This window comes from Piliocolobus tephrosceles, unplaced genomic scaffold (assembly GCF_002776525.5).
Source record: "Piliocolobus tephrosceles isolate RC106 unplaced genomic scaffold, ASM277652v3 unscaffolded_108, whole genome shotgun sequence".
Classification (NCBI taxonomy): domain Eukaryota; kingdom Metazoa; phylum Chordata; class Mammalia; order Primates; family Cercopithecidae; genus Piliocolobus; species Piliocolobus tephrosceles.
The window spans coordinates 1,118,082-1,136,027 of NW_022291865.1; the positions used below are offsets into that span (position 1 = coordinate 1,118,082).

General features: G+C 41.1%; 1 protein-coding gene across 5 annotated transcripts in view; it reads left to right on the forward strand.

Moving 5' to 3' along the window:
- The window catches only part of LOC113219840 (TP53-binding protein 1), an 87,107-nt gene that overhangs the window by 30,746 nt on the left and 38,415 nt on the right, over positions 1 to 17,946 (forward strand). For 4 of the 5 annotated variants that reach the window (XR_003306830.1, XM_031935010.1, XM_026447850.1 and 1 more), the window contains 3 exons: positions 7,277 to 8,603; positions 16,204 to 16,323; positions 17,093 to 17,296. Coding sequence is in view for 4 of the 5 variants with exons in the window: in XM_031935010.1 (XP_031790870.1) it covers positions 7,277 to 8,603; positions 16,204 to 16,323; positions 17,093 to 17,296 (1,651 nt within the window). In the remaining variant the exon portion in view is untranslated. Of the gene's footprint in view, positions 1 to 7,276; positions 8,604 to 16,203; positions 16,324 to 16,781; positions 16,918 to 17,092; positions 17,297 to 17,946 lie in introns of those variants that run through there. The other variant, XM_026447852.1, reaches the window with a different exon arrangement.

Sequence of the window (17,946 nt, forward strand, 5' to 3'; positions counted from 1 at the left end):
AATATGTAGATTTTCATTTAATCTCCCTATTTTCAGTATTGTACTTCCTGATAACTGTGCCTCTTGTCTGCCAGTCCTGGGACACTCTATTTTATGCTCTCCAGGGCAGAGGAGGGGCAGGGTGAGATTATGGGAGTTGGAACTGTGATATAACTCTGGGTGTTTCTTGGCTTTCTCTACTGCTGGCTTAGGAATTCAGCTTTCACTCTTCTGTTAAATAGATTACCTTTTCCAGATTTTTTTTTTTTTGCAGTTACCTTTTCTTCTCTTTTTCTTGAAATTTTGTGCTTAAGAAAAATCACTTTACCATTACTTAATGAGATTTCAGAAAACTCTGAAATGTGTATGTTCAGTCCTCCATTTTTGTTAAGTTCCCTACTTTTTTCATTATATGTCAAACTTGTACGTGTTATTCTTAATGGGTAACCCTTGTACATCTGTTATTTCTTTTGTACCTTGGTTACTGGATGGAGTCCAAGTCAACCTAATTTTGATGTTATAAGATCTAAATATGTGTAAAGAGATTATTACTATTCAAGAGAAAATTGGGCTAAAGATAATTTTGTCAATTTTTTTTCTTTCTTTCCTAATAAACTTGTCAATCGCATAGCCTCTTTGACGCTTTACCAGGATATGAGGGATGGGAAGAGGATTAGTAGAACATAGTTTGATAGTTAACATTTTCTCATTCTTGATATATGTATTAATTTTGGTGAGGACAAATTAGACAATTAAATGTTTTCAAACTAGAATAGTGGTGGTGGTGGCACAACATTGTAAATGCACCAAATGCCACTCAATTATTTTATTTTTGTTTTTGTGTGTGTGTGTGTGTGATTCTTATTTTTTTTTTTTTGAGATGGAATCTTGCTCCGTCACCCAGGCTGGAGGGCAGTGGCACAATCTCAGCTCACTGCAACCTCTGCCTCCTGAGTTCAAGTGATTCTCCTGCCTCAGCACCCCAAGTAGCTGGGACAACAAGTGCACACCACCTTGCCCAGCTCATTTTTGTATTTTTAGTAGAGATGGGGTTTCACCATGTTGGCCAGGCTGGTCTCAAACTTCTGACCTCAAGTGATCTGCCTGCCTTGGCCTCCCACAGTGCTGGAATTACAGGCGTGAACCACCGTGCCTGGCCTGAATTGTTTAGTTTAAAATGGCTTAATTTTATGTTGTGAGTTTCATTTAAAAAAAGGTATTTATAGCTTTACATTAGTGATGTTTTATCTATGAGCCTTTGTAAAATGACTTATTTTTTGCAACAAGGGAAAAAATACATATTTCTTGCAGAAGATGTGGTAATACATGGTGGCTTACACCTGTAATCCCAGTGCTTTGGGAGGCCAAGGTGGGAGGATAGCTTGAGCCAGGAGTGTGACAGCAGCCTGGGCAACGTAGTGAGACCCCCGTCTCTACCCCCCACCCAAAAAAAAAGATTAGCCGGGTGTGGCAACGTGTACCTATAGTCCCAGCTCCTGGCTCGGGAGGAGTATGAGCGGGAAGATTGCTTGAGTTCAGGTGTCTGAAGCTACAGTGAACTATGATTGTGCCACGGCCCTCTGGCCTGGGTGACAAAGCAAGACCCCATCTTGAAGAAAAGAAAAAAGAGAAAATAAGATCATTAGTTATTCTACCTAAGAAATAACAACTCTGTTTTTTTTTTTTTTTTGAAATTAAGTCTCTGCATGCGCCTGGCAAAGTTTTGTGTTTTTAGTAGAGATGGGGTTTCACCTTGTTGGTCAGGCTGGTCTGGAACTCCTGACCTCAGGTGATCCACCTGCCTCAGCCTCCCAATGTGCTAGGATTACAGGCATAAGCCGTCACACCTGGCCAACTCTTAGCTTTTTTTGTTATATGTTTATTAACTAAAATTACATGAAGATTATATATGATAAAATGTGTAAAAAGAGTATAATGGCCAGATGCTGTGGCTCACGCTTATAATCCCAGCACTTTGGCAGGCTGAGGCAGACCGATCACTTGAAGTTAGGAGTTTGAGACCAGCCTGGCCAACATGGTGAAATCCCATCTCTACTAAAAAGTACAAAAATTAGCTGGAAGTAGTGGCGGGTGCCTGTAATCCCAGTTACTCTGGAGGCTGAGGCAGGAAAATTACTTGAACCTGGGAAGTGGAGGTTGCAGTGAGTGGAGATGGCGCCACTGCACTTCAGCCTGGGTGACGGAACAAGACTCTGTCTCAAAAAAAAAAAAGAAAAAAAAGACTATAATGTATATCTACATAATTTTTTACTAAAATAGAAACTTCTTGGTAGAGCCCAAATGTTTTTTGATCTTTTAGTGTTCTTCTGTATACCTTTATGTAGACCACAGAACATTCTATCATGTGATAGATCACAATTTAAAAATTATTATCTTGGCCGGACGAGGTAGCTCATGCCTGTAATTCCAGCACTCTGGGAGTTCGAGGCGGGCAGATTGCTTGAACCTAGGAGTTCAGGATCAGCCTGGGCAACATGGCAAAATCTCGTCTCTACAAAAAAATCTAAAAAATTAGGTGTGGTGGTGTGTGCCTGTATTCCCAGCTACTCGGGAGGCTGAGGTAAGAGAATCGCTTGGGCCTAGGAGGTCAAGACTGCAGTGAGCCATGATCGCACTACTGCACTCCATCCAGCCTGGGCAGCAAACAAGACCCTGTCTCAAAAAAAAAAAAGAAAAGAAAATTCTTATTTGTAACCATTTAAGGTATTTCATATTGTTTCCTATTCTAAATAATAATATAGCAGTGAACCATTTTGTAGCTAAATATTAGTGTGCTTTCATTGATTAATTTCCCAGAAATGGAATTATTGGATTATGGCGTATAGGATTTCAGGGCTGTTGTGTTTTGCTAAATTTCCATTCAGAAATGTTGAACCATTTTTTTTTCACTTTTGAGACAGGGTCTCATTCTGTTGTGCAGGCTGGAGTGCAGTGGCACAATCACTGCTTACTGCAGCCTTGACCATCCAGGCTCCCAAGTAGCTGTGACCACGGACGTGTGCTAATGTATTTTTTTTTTTGGTATAGACAGGGTCTCACTTTGTTGTGCAGGCTTATCTCAAATTCCTGGGCTCAAGTAATCCTTCTGCCTCGGCCTTCCAAAGTGTTAGGATTATAAGTTAGAGCCACTGCACCTGGCTTGAACCGGTTTATACTCAGTCATATCTGAGAGTATATGAATAGATTCAAACTTATGATCATTGTTACAATCTGATAGGATAAACAAAAATACCAGACATTGAAATACCAGAAGTTATGGAATATACAGAATGCTTGACTACCCATTTGATTCCTCATTCCCTTAAAAATCATAGGAAAAAAAGCTTGGGCGTGGTGGCTCATGCCTGTAATCCTAGCAGTTTGGGAGGCTAAGGTGGGCAGATTGCTCGAGCCCAGGATTTTGAAACAAGCTTGGGCAACAAAACGAGACCCTCTCCACAAAAAATATAAAAATTACCTTGCTTTGATGGTGCACACTTGTAGTTCCAGCTGCTTGGGAGGCTGAGGTGGGAGGATCAATTGAGTTCAAGACTTCAAGGCTACAATGAGCTGTTATTAAGCCACTGCACTCCAGTCTGGGTGACAGAGCAAGACCTTGTCTCAAAACAAAACAAAACATAGGAAATGAATGCCCTGTGTCTGGAGTTTTACATCATTTACATTAGGCAAAATTACACACTAAATGTAAATTTTTATGTAAAAGCAGCTAAGTTTTATGTTAATGTCTCTTTAAAAATATTGAAGTATTAGTTACATAAAATTGTCATTTTTACATGTATGTTTTGATGAATTTTGGCAAATGTGTACAGCTGTGTAACCATCACCACCATCAACGTAGAGAACAGTTCCCTCACCCTAAAAAGTTTCCTTATAACCTTTTGTGGTTGATCTCCCTGCTGCCCAACATACTCCCTTCTCCTGCCCTAGGCAATCACACACATCAGTTTTCTGTCAGTATAGTTTTGGTATTTCAGTAGTTTCAAGTCTGGGCAATATAGCAAGATCCCATTTCTAAAAGACATTTTTAAAATTACCTGGGTGTTGTGGCGCCCACCTGTATTTCCAGCTACTTGGGAGGCTGAGGTGGGAGATTGCTTGAGCCCAGGAAATTGAGGCTGCAGTGAGCTATGATTTCACCACTTTACTCCAGAGCCTGGGCGACAGAGTGAAGCCTTGTCTTTAAAAAAAAAAAAAGAAAAAGAATTTCATGTACTTGGAATCAGGAAGTGTGTATGGTCTTTTATTTTTGAGCTCTTTTACTTAGCATATTTTTGAGATTTGCTTGTATTATACATATTAGTATTTTATTGCATTTATATTGTTGGATAGTGTTCCATAATATGAGTATCCACAATTTGTTCATTCACCAATTGATAGGACATTTGGTTCTAGTTTTTGGTTATTTTGAATAATCTAGTCAATTATAATTAATATATGACCATTATATGAGTGAATATATGAATAATTCCCCATGAATTTATGAATAATAATCCTATGATCTTTTGTACATCTTTTTTTTGGAGACAGAATCTCGCTCTGTCGCCTAGGCTGGAGTGTAGTGGCGTGATTTTGCCTCACTGCAACCTCTGCCTCCTGGGTTCAAGCAATTCTTGTGCCTCAGCCTCTGTGTAGCTGGGATCATAGGTGTGCACCACTATGCCCAGCTAATTTTTATATTTTTAGTAGGGACGGGGTTTCACCATGTGGGCCAGGCTGGCCTCGAACTCCTGGCCTCAAGAGATCTGCCTGCCTTGGCCTCCCAATGTGTTGAGAATACAAATGTGAGGCCGGGCGCGGTGGCTCAAGCCTGTAATCCCAGCACTTTGGGAGGCCGAGACAGGCGGATCACAAGGTCAGGAGATCGAGACCATCCTGGCTAACACGGTGAAACCCCGTCTCTACTAAAAAATACAAAAAACTAGCCGGGCGAGGTGGCAGGCGCCTGTAGTCCCAGCTACTCCGGAGGCTGAGGCAGGAGAATGGCATAAACCCGGGAGGCGGAGCTTGCAGTGAGCTGAGATCCGGCCACTGCACACTCCAGCCCCGGCCACAGAGCGAGACTCCGTCTCAAAAAAAAAAAAAAAAAACAAGTGTGAGCCACTGCGCCTGGCCAACATGCACATCTTATGAATAATAGTTCTATGATCATTTGGATGCCCATCTTTTCTGTGGGCACATATTTTTATTTTTCTTAGGTCAATGCCTACAAATAGAATGCCTAGGTTATATAGTAATGAGTGTTTCTAAGATACTGCCATACTGTTTTTCCAAAGTGAGTGTAACATTTTGCATTCCCAGCAGCAATGTACGAGAGTTGCAGTTGTTCACCATCGTTGCTAATCCTCAGTTTTGTGAGCCCTTTTTTTTTTCCTCTTTTTTTGAGACAGAGCCTTTCTCTGTCACCCAGGCTAGTGTGCATTGGCACAATCATAGCTCACTGCAGTCTGGACTTCTGTGGCTCAAGTGATCCTTCTGCTTCAGCCTCCCAAGTAGCTGGGACTGTAGGGGCACAATACCATGCCTGGCTAATTTTTAAAGTTTCTGTAGACGTGGGGTCTAGCCATGTTGCCCAGGCTGGTCTTGTACTCCTGGACTCAAGCAGTTTTCCCACCTCAACCTCCCAAAGTGCTGGGATTATAGGTGTGAGCCACCACACCTGGCTGAGCCATGATGCCTGGCTATTTTGTGAACTATTTTAACGTTAGTTTGCTTTTTTTTTTTGGAGACAGAGTTTTGCTCTATTGCCCAGGCTGGAGTGCAATGTCACAATCTCAGCTCACTGCAACTTCTGCCTCCTGGGTTCAAGTGATTCTCCTGCCTCAGCCTTGTGAGTAGCTGGGACTACAGGTACAGGCGCTCGCCACCACGCCTGGCTAATTTTTGTATTTTTAGTAGAGATGGGGTTTCACCATGTCGGCCAGGCTGGTCTTGAACTCCTGATGTCAGGTGATCCGCCCGCCTTGGCCTTCCAAATTGCTGGGATTACAGGTGTGAGCCACCACGCCTGGCCTATGTTAGTTGCTTTTGTTGCATGTAGTGGCATTTCATTGTGATTTTAATTTGTATTTCTCTGTTGACTATTGATATTGTAACCTTTGGATTTTATTTTATTTATTAATTATTATTATTATTATTTTTTGAGATGGAGTCTTGCTCTGTCATCCAGACTGGAGTGCAATGACATGATCTTGGCTCACTGCAACCTCTGCCTCCCTGGTTCAAGCCATTCTCCTGCCTCAGTTTCTTGAGTAGCGGGGATTACAGCCATGTACCACCCCACCCGGCTAATTCTTGTATTTTTGGTAGAGACACGGTTTCACCATGTTGGCCAGGCTGGTCTTGAACTCCTGACCTCAGGATCTACCTGCCTCGGCCTCCCAAAATGCTGGGATAATAGGCATGAGCTACTGCACCTGGCCACTGGATTTTAATATCTGCTTTATGAATGCTAGCTTTTTGGCTGGGCGCGGTGGCTCAAGCCTGTAATCCCAGCACTTTGGGAGGCTGAGGCGGGCGGATCACAGGGTCAGGAGATTGAGACTATCCTGTGGATCACAAGGTCAGGAGATCGAGACCATCCTGGCTAACATGGTGAAACCCCATCTCTACTAAAAAAAAAATACAAAAAACTAGCCGGGTGAGGTGGCGGGCACCTGTAGTCCCAGCTACTCGGGAGGCTGAGGCAGGAGAATGGTGTGAACCCAGGAGGTGGAGCTTGCAGTGAGCTGAGATCCGGCCACCGCACTCCAGCCGGAGCCACAGAGCAAGACTCCATCTCAAAAAAAAAAAAAAGCTATCATTCATTTTTTTTTTTTTTTTTGAGATGGAATCTCATTCTCTCACCCTGGCTGGAGTGCAGTGGTACAATCTCGTCTTACTGCAACCTCCGCCTCCCAGGTTCAAGTGATTCTCCTGCCTCAACCTCCCAAGTAGCTGGGATTACAGGTGCCCGCCACCACGCCTAGCTGATTTTTTGTATTTTTAGTAGAGACGGGGTTTCACCATGTTGAATGCTAGCATATTTTGAAATCGTGAAGTAAAATGAGTATGTATTCCCACTTTGTGAGAACTGAAATGGGCTGGAGCATGTGCCACTGCTCTTGGCTATCCTAGAGTTCTTTAATTCTTAAATTTGATGTAGAAATTTTATATGAATTTAAAAATTTGATTTAGAAATTTGACTTGATTTAGACATTTTATATGAATCCAGGGATTAGATATAAAAGGTGTATGATCATGTACAAATTACGATTTGTCTCTTTTTATTCTTCCTTAGGACATTTTTATTCCCTCCCCAAGTCTGGAAGAACAATCAAATGATGGGAAGAAAGATGGAGATTTGCATAGTTCATCTTTGACAGTTGAATGTTCTAAAACTTCAGAGATTGAACCAAAGAATTCCCCTGAGGATCTTGGGCTATCGTTGACAGGGGATTCTTGCAAGTTGATGCTTTCTACAAGTGAATATAGTCAGTCCCCAAAAATGGAGAGCTTGAGTTCTCACAGGATTGATGAAGATGGAGAAAACACACAGATTGAGGATACGGAACCCATGTCTCCAGTTCTCAATTCTAAATTTATTCCTGCTGAAAATGATAGTATCTTGATGAATCCAGCACAGGATGGTGAAGTACAACTGAGTCAGAATGATGACAAAACAAAGGGAGATGACACAGACACCAGGGACGACATTAGTATTTTAGCCAGTGGTTGCAAGGGCAGAGAAGAAACGGTAGCGGAAGATGTTTGTATTGATCTCACTTGTGATTCGGGGAGTCAGGCAGTTCCTTCACCAGCTACTCGATCTGAGGCACTCTCCAGTGTGTTAGATCAGGAGGAAGCTATGGAAATTAAAGAACACCATCCAGAGGAGGGGTCTTCAGGGTCTGAGGTGGAAGAAATCCCTGAGACACCTTGTGAAAGTCAAGGAGAGGAACTTAAAGAAGAAAATATGGAGAGTGTCCCATTGCACCTTTCTCTGACTGAAACTCAGTCCCAAGGGCTGTGTCTTCAAAAGGAAATCCCCAAAAAAGAATGCTCAGAAGCTATGGAAGTTGAAACCAGTGTGATTAGTATTGATTCCCCTCAAAAGTTGGCGATACTTGACCAAGAATTGGAACATAAGGATCAGGAAGCTTGGGAAGAAGCTACTTCAGAGGACTCCAGTGTTGTCATTGTAGATGTGAAAGAGCCATCTCCCAGAGTTGATGTTTCTTGTGAACCTTTGGAGGGAGTGGAGAAGTGCTCAGATTCCCAGTCATGGGAGGATGTTGCTCCAGAAGTAGAACCATGTGCTGAGAATAGATTAGATACTAAGGAAGAAAAGAGTGTAGAATATGAAGGAGTTCTGAAATCAGGGACTGCAGAAACAGAACCTGTAGAGGAAGACTCTTCACAGCCTCCCTTACCTTTAGTTAGAGCAGATGATCCTCTGAGACTTGACCAGGAGTTGCAGCAGCCCCAGACTCGGGAGAAAACAAATAATTCATTAACAGAAGATTCAAAAATGGCTAATGCAAAGCAGCTAAACGCAGGTGCAGAGGCCCAGAAGCTGGGGAAGCCCTCTGCCCATGCCTCACAAAGCTTCTGTGAAAGTTCTAGTGGTGAGTGTGATTGTAGATTATTCTGTCTCCACCTAAATTATAATTTGGAATGGAAAGTTGGCGAGAACTGCATGCTTATGTCAGGAGTGAACATTATCTTTAGTTTATGTTTATGAACAACCAATAATAATTGGGAAATTAAATTTTTTGGATTGTTTTTTTTTTTTCTTTTTGAGATGGAGTCCCACTCTGTTGCCCAGGCTAGAGTACCACTAGTGGTGCGGTCTCAGCTCCCTGCAACCTCCACCTCCCGGGTTCAAGTGATTTCTCGTGCCTCAGTCTCCCAAGTAGCTGGGACTATAGACGCATGCCCCTGTCTGGCTAATGTTTGTGTCTTTTTAGTAGAGATGGGGTTTCATCGTGTTAGCCAGGCTAGTCCCGAACTCCTGACTCAAGTGATCCACCTGCCTTGGCCTTCCAAAGTGCTGGAATTACTGGGATGAGCCACCACACCCAGCCTGGATTGTTTTTTTTTTTTTCTTTTTTTTTTTTTTGAGACGGAGTCTCCGTCTGTCGCCCGGGCTGGAGTGCAGTGGCCGGATCTCAGCTCACTGCAAGCTCCGCCTGCCGGGTTTACACCATTCTCCTGCCTCAGCCTCCCGAGTAGCTGGGACTACAGGCGCCCGCCACCTCGCCCGCCTAGGTTTTTGTATTTTTTTTTAGTAGAGACGGGGTTTCACCGTGTTAGCCAGGATGGTCTCGATCTCCTGACCTCGTGATCCACCCGCCTCGGCCTCCCAAAGTGCTGGGATTACAGGCTTGAGCCACCGCGCCCGGCCCGATTTTATTTTTTTAATAGCTATAAGTATTTGTGCAATTAGAGATATTTGAGGTTTATCAGCTTTATAACTTAGGACTACGTGGTAAAAAATATTTAGAAATTGTGCCAATCTGTTTTTTCCGACTTAGATTGTGTCCTTGCTCTGTGTGTATAGATTTTGACAGTTGCCTTGAAATAGAAGGATCTTTTTTGATTAACTGTATGTGGTCAAATCACATTCAAACTGTTGATGAGTATCCTGTTAATTAGTTATTTCCTTTTGATGGGCATTAAGTAAAGTTTCTAAACTTGGTTCAAAAAATACAAGTCTCTTAAACCTGAAACTGGAAAATGTATTAGTTCTTGTTCTTTATTTTATGAAATTTAGCATGAAAACATAGATTACTTTCTAAGTATTTGTAGGCTGGGTGCAGTGGCTCACGCCTGTAATCCTAATGCTTTGGGAGGCCAAGGTGGGCGGATTGCCTCAGCTCAGGAGTTTGAGACCATCTTGGGTAACATGGTGAAACCCATCTCTGCTAAAATACAAAAAATTAGCCAGGTGTGGTGTCATGTGTACCAGTAGTTCCAGCTACTTGGGAGGCTGAGGCACGAGAATTGCTTGAACCTGAGAGGCAGAGGTTGCAGTGAGCCGAGATCATGCCACTGCGCTGGAACCTGGGCGGCAGAGTGAGACTCTGTTTCCCAAAAATAAAATAAAATAATTGTAGAGTATGACATTAGCTGAAAATAATTCAATCTTTGTGAATCCTTAGAGTTAGTATAATGTAGGCCAGGCGTGGTGGTTCACGCCTATAATCCAAGCACTTCGGGAGGTGGAGGCTGGCAGATCACCTGAGGTCGGAAGTTTGAGACTAGCCTGACCAACTTGGATAAACCCTGTCTTTACTAAAAACACAAAATTAGCCAGATGTGTTGGCAGGCACCTGTAATCCTAGCTACTCGGGAGGCTGAGACAGGAGAATCACTTGAACCTGGGAGGTGGAGGTTGCAATGAGCCAAGATCGTGCCATTGCAGTCCATCCAGCCTGGGCAACAAGAGCAAACTCTGTCTCAAACAAAAAAAAAAAAAAAAAAAAAGGGCCAGGTACGGTGGCTCATGCCTATAATCCCAGCACTTTGGGAAGCCCAGGTGGCTGGATCACGAGGTCAGGAGATCGATACCATCCTGGCTAACATGGTGAAACCCTGTCTCTACTAAAAATACAAAACATTAGCCGGGTGTTGTGGCGGGTACCTGTAGTCCTAGCTACTTGGGAGGCTGAGGCAGGAGAATGGCGTGAACCTGGGAGGCGGAGCTTGCAGTGAGCTGAGATTGAGCCACTGCATTCCAGCCTGGGCAACAGAGTAAAACTCTGTCTCAAAAAAAAAAAAGAGTTAATATAATGTAAAATCAAAACAAGCTCCAAAAACAAAGTAAGAACAAGATACAAACTTAAGAAAACAAGTTTCTAGTATGAAATGAAAAAACAGTATCTGGCAAGTTTATATATGATAGTGACCATATTTTTTGGTTTGCCTAAAACGGTCCCTTTTTTTTTTTTGAGACGGAATCTTGCTCTGTTGCCAGGCTGGGGTGCAGTGGCACAATCTCGGCTCACTGAAACCTCTGCCTGTCAGGTTCAAGCGATTCTCCTGAGTAACATGCAGGTGCATGCTACCACGCCCAGCTAATTTTTGTATCTTTAGTAGAGACAGGGTTAGTACTTCTCTTGCCAACATGGTGAAACCCCATCTCTACTAAAAATAGAAAAATTAGCCTGGAATGATAACGGGTGCCTGTAATCCCAGCTACTCTGGAGGCTGAGGCACGAGAAGCTGCATTCCAGCCTAGGTGACAGAGCGAGACTCCGCCCCCCCAAAAAATTGTCCCTATTTATTAGCTTTTATACTTAGCACTTTTTAAAATCTTGAGAATAAGAAATGTTAGAGCTGAAAAGGAAATGAGGGGTTATTGGATTTAGTCTCTTTTTAACGTCTTTTGGCTAGTTAATGATAGAGGTGGGACTAGAACCTAGGTCTCCTGATCCTGGCTGTGCTTTTTCTTCCTGTAAAACTAAGACTTAATACAGTTTATTTGATTCTGAAGAGCTGTAGTGAAGAATAAAGTGAATAATCTAAAATTCTGTAATAGAGTATTTTTGTAATTGTATTACATTTAAATACTGCTAATGACCTGTGCCAACAAAATATCAGGTCTCGTTGACTGTTTTAATTTTGGAGTACTTTTAAATTATATGCAAAAGAAGCTTCTAAAGCATTGAGATATTCTATTAATAGTATCCTTCATGAATTCTTGTTTACATTGTTCATTGGCAGAGTCAACTTTTTTTGCCATAGTAAAACTTATTATTTTATTAATACTATTACTATCCAGATTATTGAAAATGCTAGTGATTTTGTGTTTATTTCATGATTTTAGTTCTTGGGCAAACAAAAAGCAATGAAGACAGTGGTTGGAAAATAGTATTTATGAGGAGAAGTTAAGGAAATAAAAATAATTTTAACTATAAATTAGAACATGAAGGGAGAATAATAGCTTTTTGTCTTTTTTTGTTTTTGTTTTTGAGCCAGTATCTCACTCTGTTGCCCAGGCTGGAGTGCAGTGGCACCATCAGTGCTCACTACAGCCTTGACCTCCTGGGCTCAAGTGATCCTCTCACCTCAGCCCCCTACCCCAAGAAGCTGGGACTACAGGCGTGTACCAGCATGCTTGGCTAATTTTTTGTAGAAACAGGGTTTTGCCATGTTGCCCAGGCTGATCTCAAATTCTTGGATTCAGGCAATCCACCCACCTTGGCCTCCCAGAGTGCCAGGATTACAGGTATGAGCCACCGTGCTCAACTGAGAATAATAGTTTTTAACTTAGAGAATTGTATAAATCATTCAGAAGAGCATTGCAAAAAGAACAGAAAAATATTATTTTATACTTAAAAATATAGTTGTTTAGTTGCTAAACGTTGAGAGACTAACTTTATTTTTATTTTTATTTTTTTGGAACAGAGTCTTGCTCTGTCGCCCAGGCTGGAGTGCAGTGACATGATCTTGGCTCACTGCAACCTCCGCCTCCCGGGTTCAAATGATTCTTGTGCCTCAGCCTCCTGAGTAGCTGGAATTACAGGCATGTGCCACCATGCCTGGCTAATTTTTGTATTTTTAGTAGAGACAGGATTTTGCCATGTTGGCCAGGCTGGTCTCGAACTCTTGGCCTCAAGTAATCCACCTGCCTTGGCCTCCCAAAGTGCTGGGATTACAGGTATGAGCCACTGGGCCTGGCCAAATTTAAATGATAGTAATCTAAAAAGTAATGGTTCTTCAGTCTGAAAAGACAGAATGACAGGTATGAATTGGGAGAGTTTTGCATTTGTTCTTCTACTAAGAAGAGCACTTTTTTGTTGTTAATAGATTTATTGATTTTTTAAAAAGATAGATGCTTGGCCAGGCATGGTGGTGTGCACATGTAATTCCAGCTACTCAGGAGACTGAGGCATGAGAATCACTTGAACCTGGGAGGCGGAGGTTGCAGTGAGCTGAGATTGCACCCCTGCACTTTAGCCTGCGCAACAGAGTGAGACCCTGTCTCAAATAAATAAGTAAATAAATAAATACATAAATAATACGTGCCTAATTTTGAAAAACATTCAAACAATACAAAGTAGAGATTGTGAATGGGGAGGGTGTGGGGAGAGGGAGTTGGAAGGAAAAGAGAGAGTGAGTACAGAGAAGGAGAGAGACAATTACTTTAAATGTCTCCATTTATAGATAACTTATCACTGTTAGCAGTTTGGAAACTTCTTCAAGTATCTGTCTATGGAGAGTTCCTCTTAAACCTGAACAAAAGCAAGATGGTGCTTGGAAACCCAATCTTATTCAACACAGAACAAATATTTGGTGGGTTGATGGTGTGAAAAACTGTAATGAGTTCAGTAAGTCTTTAATTAAATCCATAAGTAATAGTCTGTAATAGTTAATAATGATCAGGGCAGCTAGATGTGTTTTAGGCTCTAGTTATAACCTTTATTGGCTTACTTGATAAAATGCCATCTTAATTGGCTACTAATGTCAGAGGCAGACTTTTAGGGTAGACTGTTCATGCATGATATCACCTGATATATGAATTCTTACATTTTTAACTAGATGGCTTTTAATCAATTCTTAGACGTAACCAGTTCTTTTAAGAACAAAGAAGAAAAATGGGTTGAAAACTGTAACAAAGTTAGGAGAGACCTTCTTAACATTTAGAGTTTAAAATATTGCTTTGGAGTTATTCTCTAAAGTCCTTAAAGGACATACTCCCACTCAGGTGGTTTCAAAATTAGTATTGAGTTTCCTTTTGTTTCCTCATTTGTATCCTTCTTCATTGTTTAGTATGCTGACATACAACACGATAGCCCATGATTATCCGGAAAAACAAGAAGGGATTTGATAATTTAAATAATGTAGAAATGCTAAATGTTAGCGAAATAATAGAATATGTGGAAAATTCCATAAATCTAAAAGGATAAAATATGCCAGCAAATGTAGTTTTAAGGATTTGGCAATAATTTGAGTAGATTGGTGGTGTTTTCCAGATGAGGGAACAAAAGCATAGAAATGGGAAATGTTTGGAGGACATTGAATAGAAGCTTTATGAACGTGAATAATGAAAGAAAAACTGGAGATATAGGCTGCTACTAGTTAGTTGAATGCTGACTGTAGAGTTAGGAATTTGTTTCCTAGTGAAAACCTTGGAGTTTTTTGACCAGGAGCTAACAAAGCCATGTTTTCTAGGAAGGCTGCTTTGGTTACAGTGTGCAGAGAGAATGGGGATTAGGGAGAGTGGGAGACTTTAGGCGGAGGAAGTGATTGATAGGCTATGGTAATAACCCAGGAATGAGGCATTGGAGACCTGAGGAGAGTAGTGGCAGTGCTGTCCCTAGGGCCTGTAAAAGTCTCAATTTTCCATTAGGTTATAGTAATGCAGTTAGATAAATGGTGCTAAAATTACTTTTCATAAGTTTTATGTAATACTGTGCAAAGGAAACCTTGTTACAGGGATATATTTTCAGCAATTAAAGCTTGCATATTGTATTTGCATAATATAATATGTCACATAGAAAGGTCTGCTTAAAGATTTCATGCACATTTTCAGAAGTCTAGAATGTATGAGGCTTTGCAAGGTGTTTTTTAAGTTTCTGTATCTCTTCTAAGTTCTTTATTAGAACAACTTGCTTTATAAGAGGCTACCGCAGAATGAATGCTTATCTACCTGACCCATTTCTCTTTTTTCTGTAACTATGGTGGATGTCTTTGCCAGTTAGATGTAATGTTGAGATTCTTCATTCATACTGTTTACAGGTTTTTTGTTTTTGTTTTTGTTTTGAGGCAGGGTCTCACTCTGTCATCCAGGCTGTAGTGCGGTGGCACCATCTTGGCTTACTGCAACCTCTGCCTCCCAGGTTCAAGCGATTCTCCTGCCTCAGCCTCCCGAGTAACTGGGATTACAGGCACCAGCCACTACGCCCAACTAATTTTTGTATTTTTAGTGGAGACAGGGTTTCCTTATTTTGGCCAGGCTGGTCTCGAACTCCTGACCTCAAGTGATCCATCTGCCTTGGCCTCCCAAAGTGCTGGGATTACAGGTGTGAGCCATGGTACCTGGCACCTCTTTACAGTTTCTTTAGCTGAACATATGTACTTTAATCCTTTATTTCTAAAGACCATTTCTTTTTCTCTTTTTATCTCCTCAGATTACTAATTCATTTTCTCTTACATGTAGATGTAAGAGATTTTTGTTTTGTTTTGTTTTAAAGGAAAAAATTATCATGGTGCTTGCTATTAAAGATAGGAGTGGAAAAAGATGAAAGAAACAAACTACTTTCATAAGTAGTAGTGTCTGAGTATGCCAGATTATAGTTAATTTGAGCCATCCCAGGAAAGTAAGAAGAAATTTTCATTAGTTTTAAGAGGGCAGTCTGGCGCAATTCTTACTTTCTCCCAAATGTATCATTTTATTAAAAGAGAGAAATTAGGAATTTAGAAAATGTGATTTTTTGACAGTTTTCTAGTTCTGATTAGCAAAAATTTGGAACTGAGACCTAGGTAGAAAGTAGCTTTATGTCTTGACAAATATTTTCTATTTATAATAATTTAATAACTAAAATGTGTACACTGGTGATGCATATATATGAGGGATTTACTGTTGTGCAGAGATTTAGGTATGAACATTACACTTAGGCCTAGAGCACATGCTGGTCAGTACCGCTGAACCATGAAACCCTTAGATTTCTATGGTAGAACCAGTCAGTATCTTGAAGTCCTTTAACCTGTGAGATCCTCTGTCATCTCTTTGATTAGATTGTACATTGTAAGTATTAATTTCTGACTTTGCTTTGGAGAATCCTACAGACCATTAAGGCTTATAAACAAACTCCTTAGGTTAGCATTGCACAAAATTATGTTGTTCTGATTTGAAACTGTCCAAATTTGTATTGCTGAATATCCCCTGATGTACTGTCTTGGAGCTCAGATGTTTGTGTTCCTTTTGACTCCAGGTTCCTCAGGTCTTGCAGACTTTGGGCTTTCCTTATTTGCCTGTCCTCTAGTTGTCTACTTTGTGTCAGTACTATAGTTGTTGACTGTGAAGAGAGCAGAGACAATAGAAGGGAGCTGGTCAGGAGGCCTGGTGAGGGTGGTGGGAATGAGACAGAATTTGGGAGCAAAGGAAAAGAGTAATTGAAATATTTCTTGCAGGTCTCATTATTTTTGCTTATTTTATACTTCTGGTTTTTTTTTTTTAAATCATTTTTTCTTTCTTTTTTCTTTTTTTTTTTTTTTCAGAAACACCATTTCATTTCACTTTGCCTAAAGAAGGTGATATCATCCCACCATTGACTGGTGCAACCCCACCTCTTATTGGGCACCTAAAATTGGAGCCCAAGAGACACAGTACTCCTATTGGTGAGTGAATACAAAGTAATAATGTTTAAGGCAGAATTTCTGAGATACCATTTTTTACACAAGTGATACTTTAGATCTGAGGAGTTGGGCCTGGCTGGTAAGGTTGATTTTTGTTTTAGGGAGAATAGGGTTATGAAGTCTGGTTCTGTGATTTTACTACTAGGAGATAAGGGGTAAAGAGAGGAAGGAAAGAAAGGGTGGAGGGAAATAAGAAAGAAAGAGAATACTTAAAAGGATTTTCTCTTATTGCAAAGCAGTAGAATCTGACTGCTAAGTAGCGATAAAGCTGTTTTATAAGGAAGGAACAGGAAGTAGGGTAGAAGTACTATTTATTCAATACCTTGGCTAATTAATCAGTCTGCTGCTTGACAGGGCAAGAAAACTTAGATCCTCCTTCCCTGAAGCAGCCAGTAGCCTTCTACATTAACCTATTTGTTTTCTCTAGTCAGTGCTGGGAGGTAACAATCATGCCGTCTGGAGTCTCCTGCTACCTATGCCTGATGCTGGCAGATGTGGGTTGGCTGAGGGCTCATGCAGCATCCTTTGTCCAGATGCAGAAGTGGAACTGAATCCTGTTGCTCCTCTTAAGACCAGGTGTCAATACTAGTTCGTAGTTGTTGATACTTATGACAGGAATCTATCCTAGGAACCTCCTTCAATCCTGCAGAGCTGTGGAGCCAAACAGGCAAATTGATGGCCTTGAATTGCTGTTTTTTGTGTTTGTATTTTAGTGTTCTTTTTTTCTTCCTCCCTGCCTCCCTTCTTTCAGGTATTAGCAACTATCCAGAAAGCACCATAGCAGCCAGTGATGTCATGTCTGAAAGCATGGTGGAGACCCATGATCCCATACTTGGGAGTGAAAAAGGGGATTCTGGGGCTGCCCCAGACATGGATGATAAATTATGTCTAAGAATGAAACTGGTTAGTCCTGAGACTGAGGCGAGTGAAGAGTCTTTGCAGTTCAACCTGGAAAGTAAGTTTTATGTTAATCTTGGGTAATTAGTAACTGCAGATCATATGGGGAGTATTGATTATAATCTAGTTATAATAATTGAAACTTTTATATTTATAAATGTATTCGTAAAGTCTTACACCCATAGATTTAATTCTTTGCTTTTGGTCAGCCTGTCATGTTGCTAAAGATACTCTTTTATAATCTCCATCTTATAGCTTGTTTCTATTAAGTCTGTTTCTGTGTAATTGGTTTCCCTATTCAGAAAGACTTCAGAATAGGGTAGAAAACTTTAGGACTGTGGATTCACATTGCAGATTAATGTTGATGCTTTCTCACATGAATTAGAAGTTGTTTGGTAGGGCTAGAATAAAAAGAAGATACAAGGGAGGGATGCAAAGTAGGGACCAGATGCTGAAAGGCTTTTTACATCATGCTGAGAAGTCGAAGAATTTTAGGCAAGGGAGTAATATGATCAGATTTGCCTTTAAAAGAAGCGTCAGCTGAGTCTTTCAAAACCTTGTGCCTTTGTGCATGATGGTTCCTTTCCTTTCATTTTCCATATTCTGTTCTCCTGCCTGGTAAATTCTACCCAGTCTTTAACCAGCAAGCGAGGTCATTGGTAGTGACTGGAGATGAGGGATGAATTTGAGGGGTGAGTAGGCAGAACC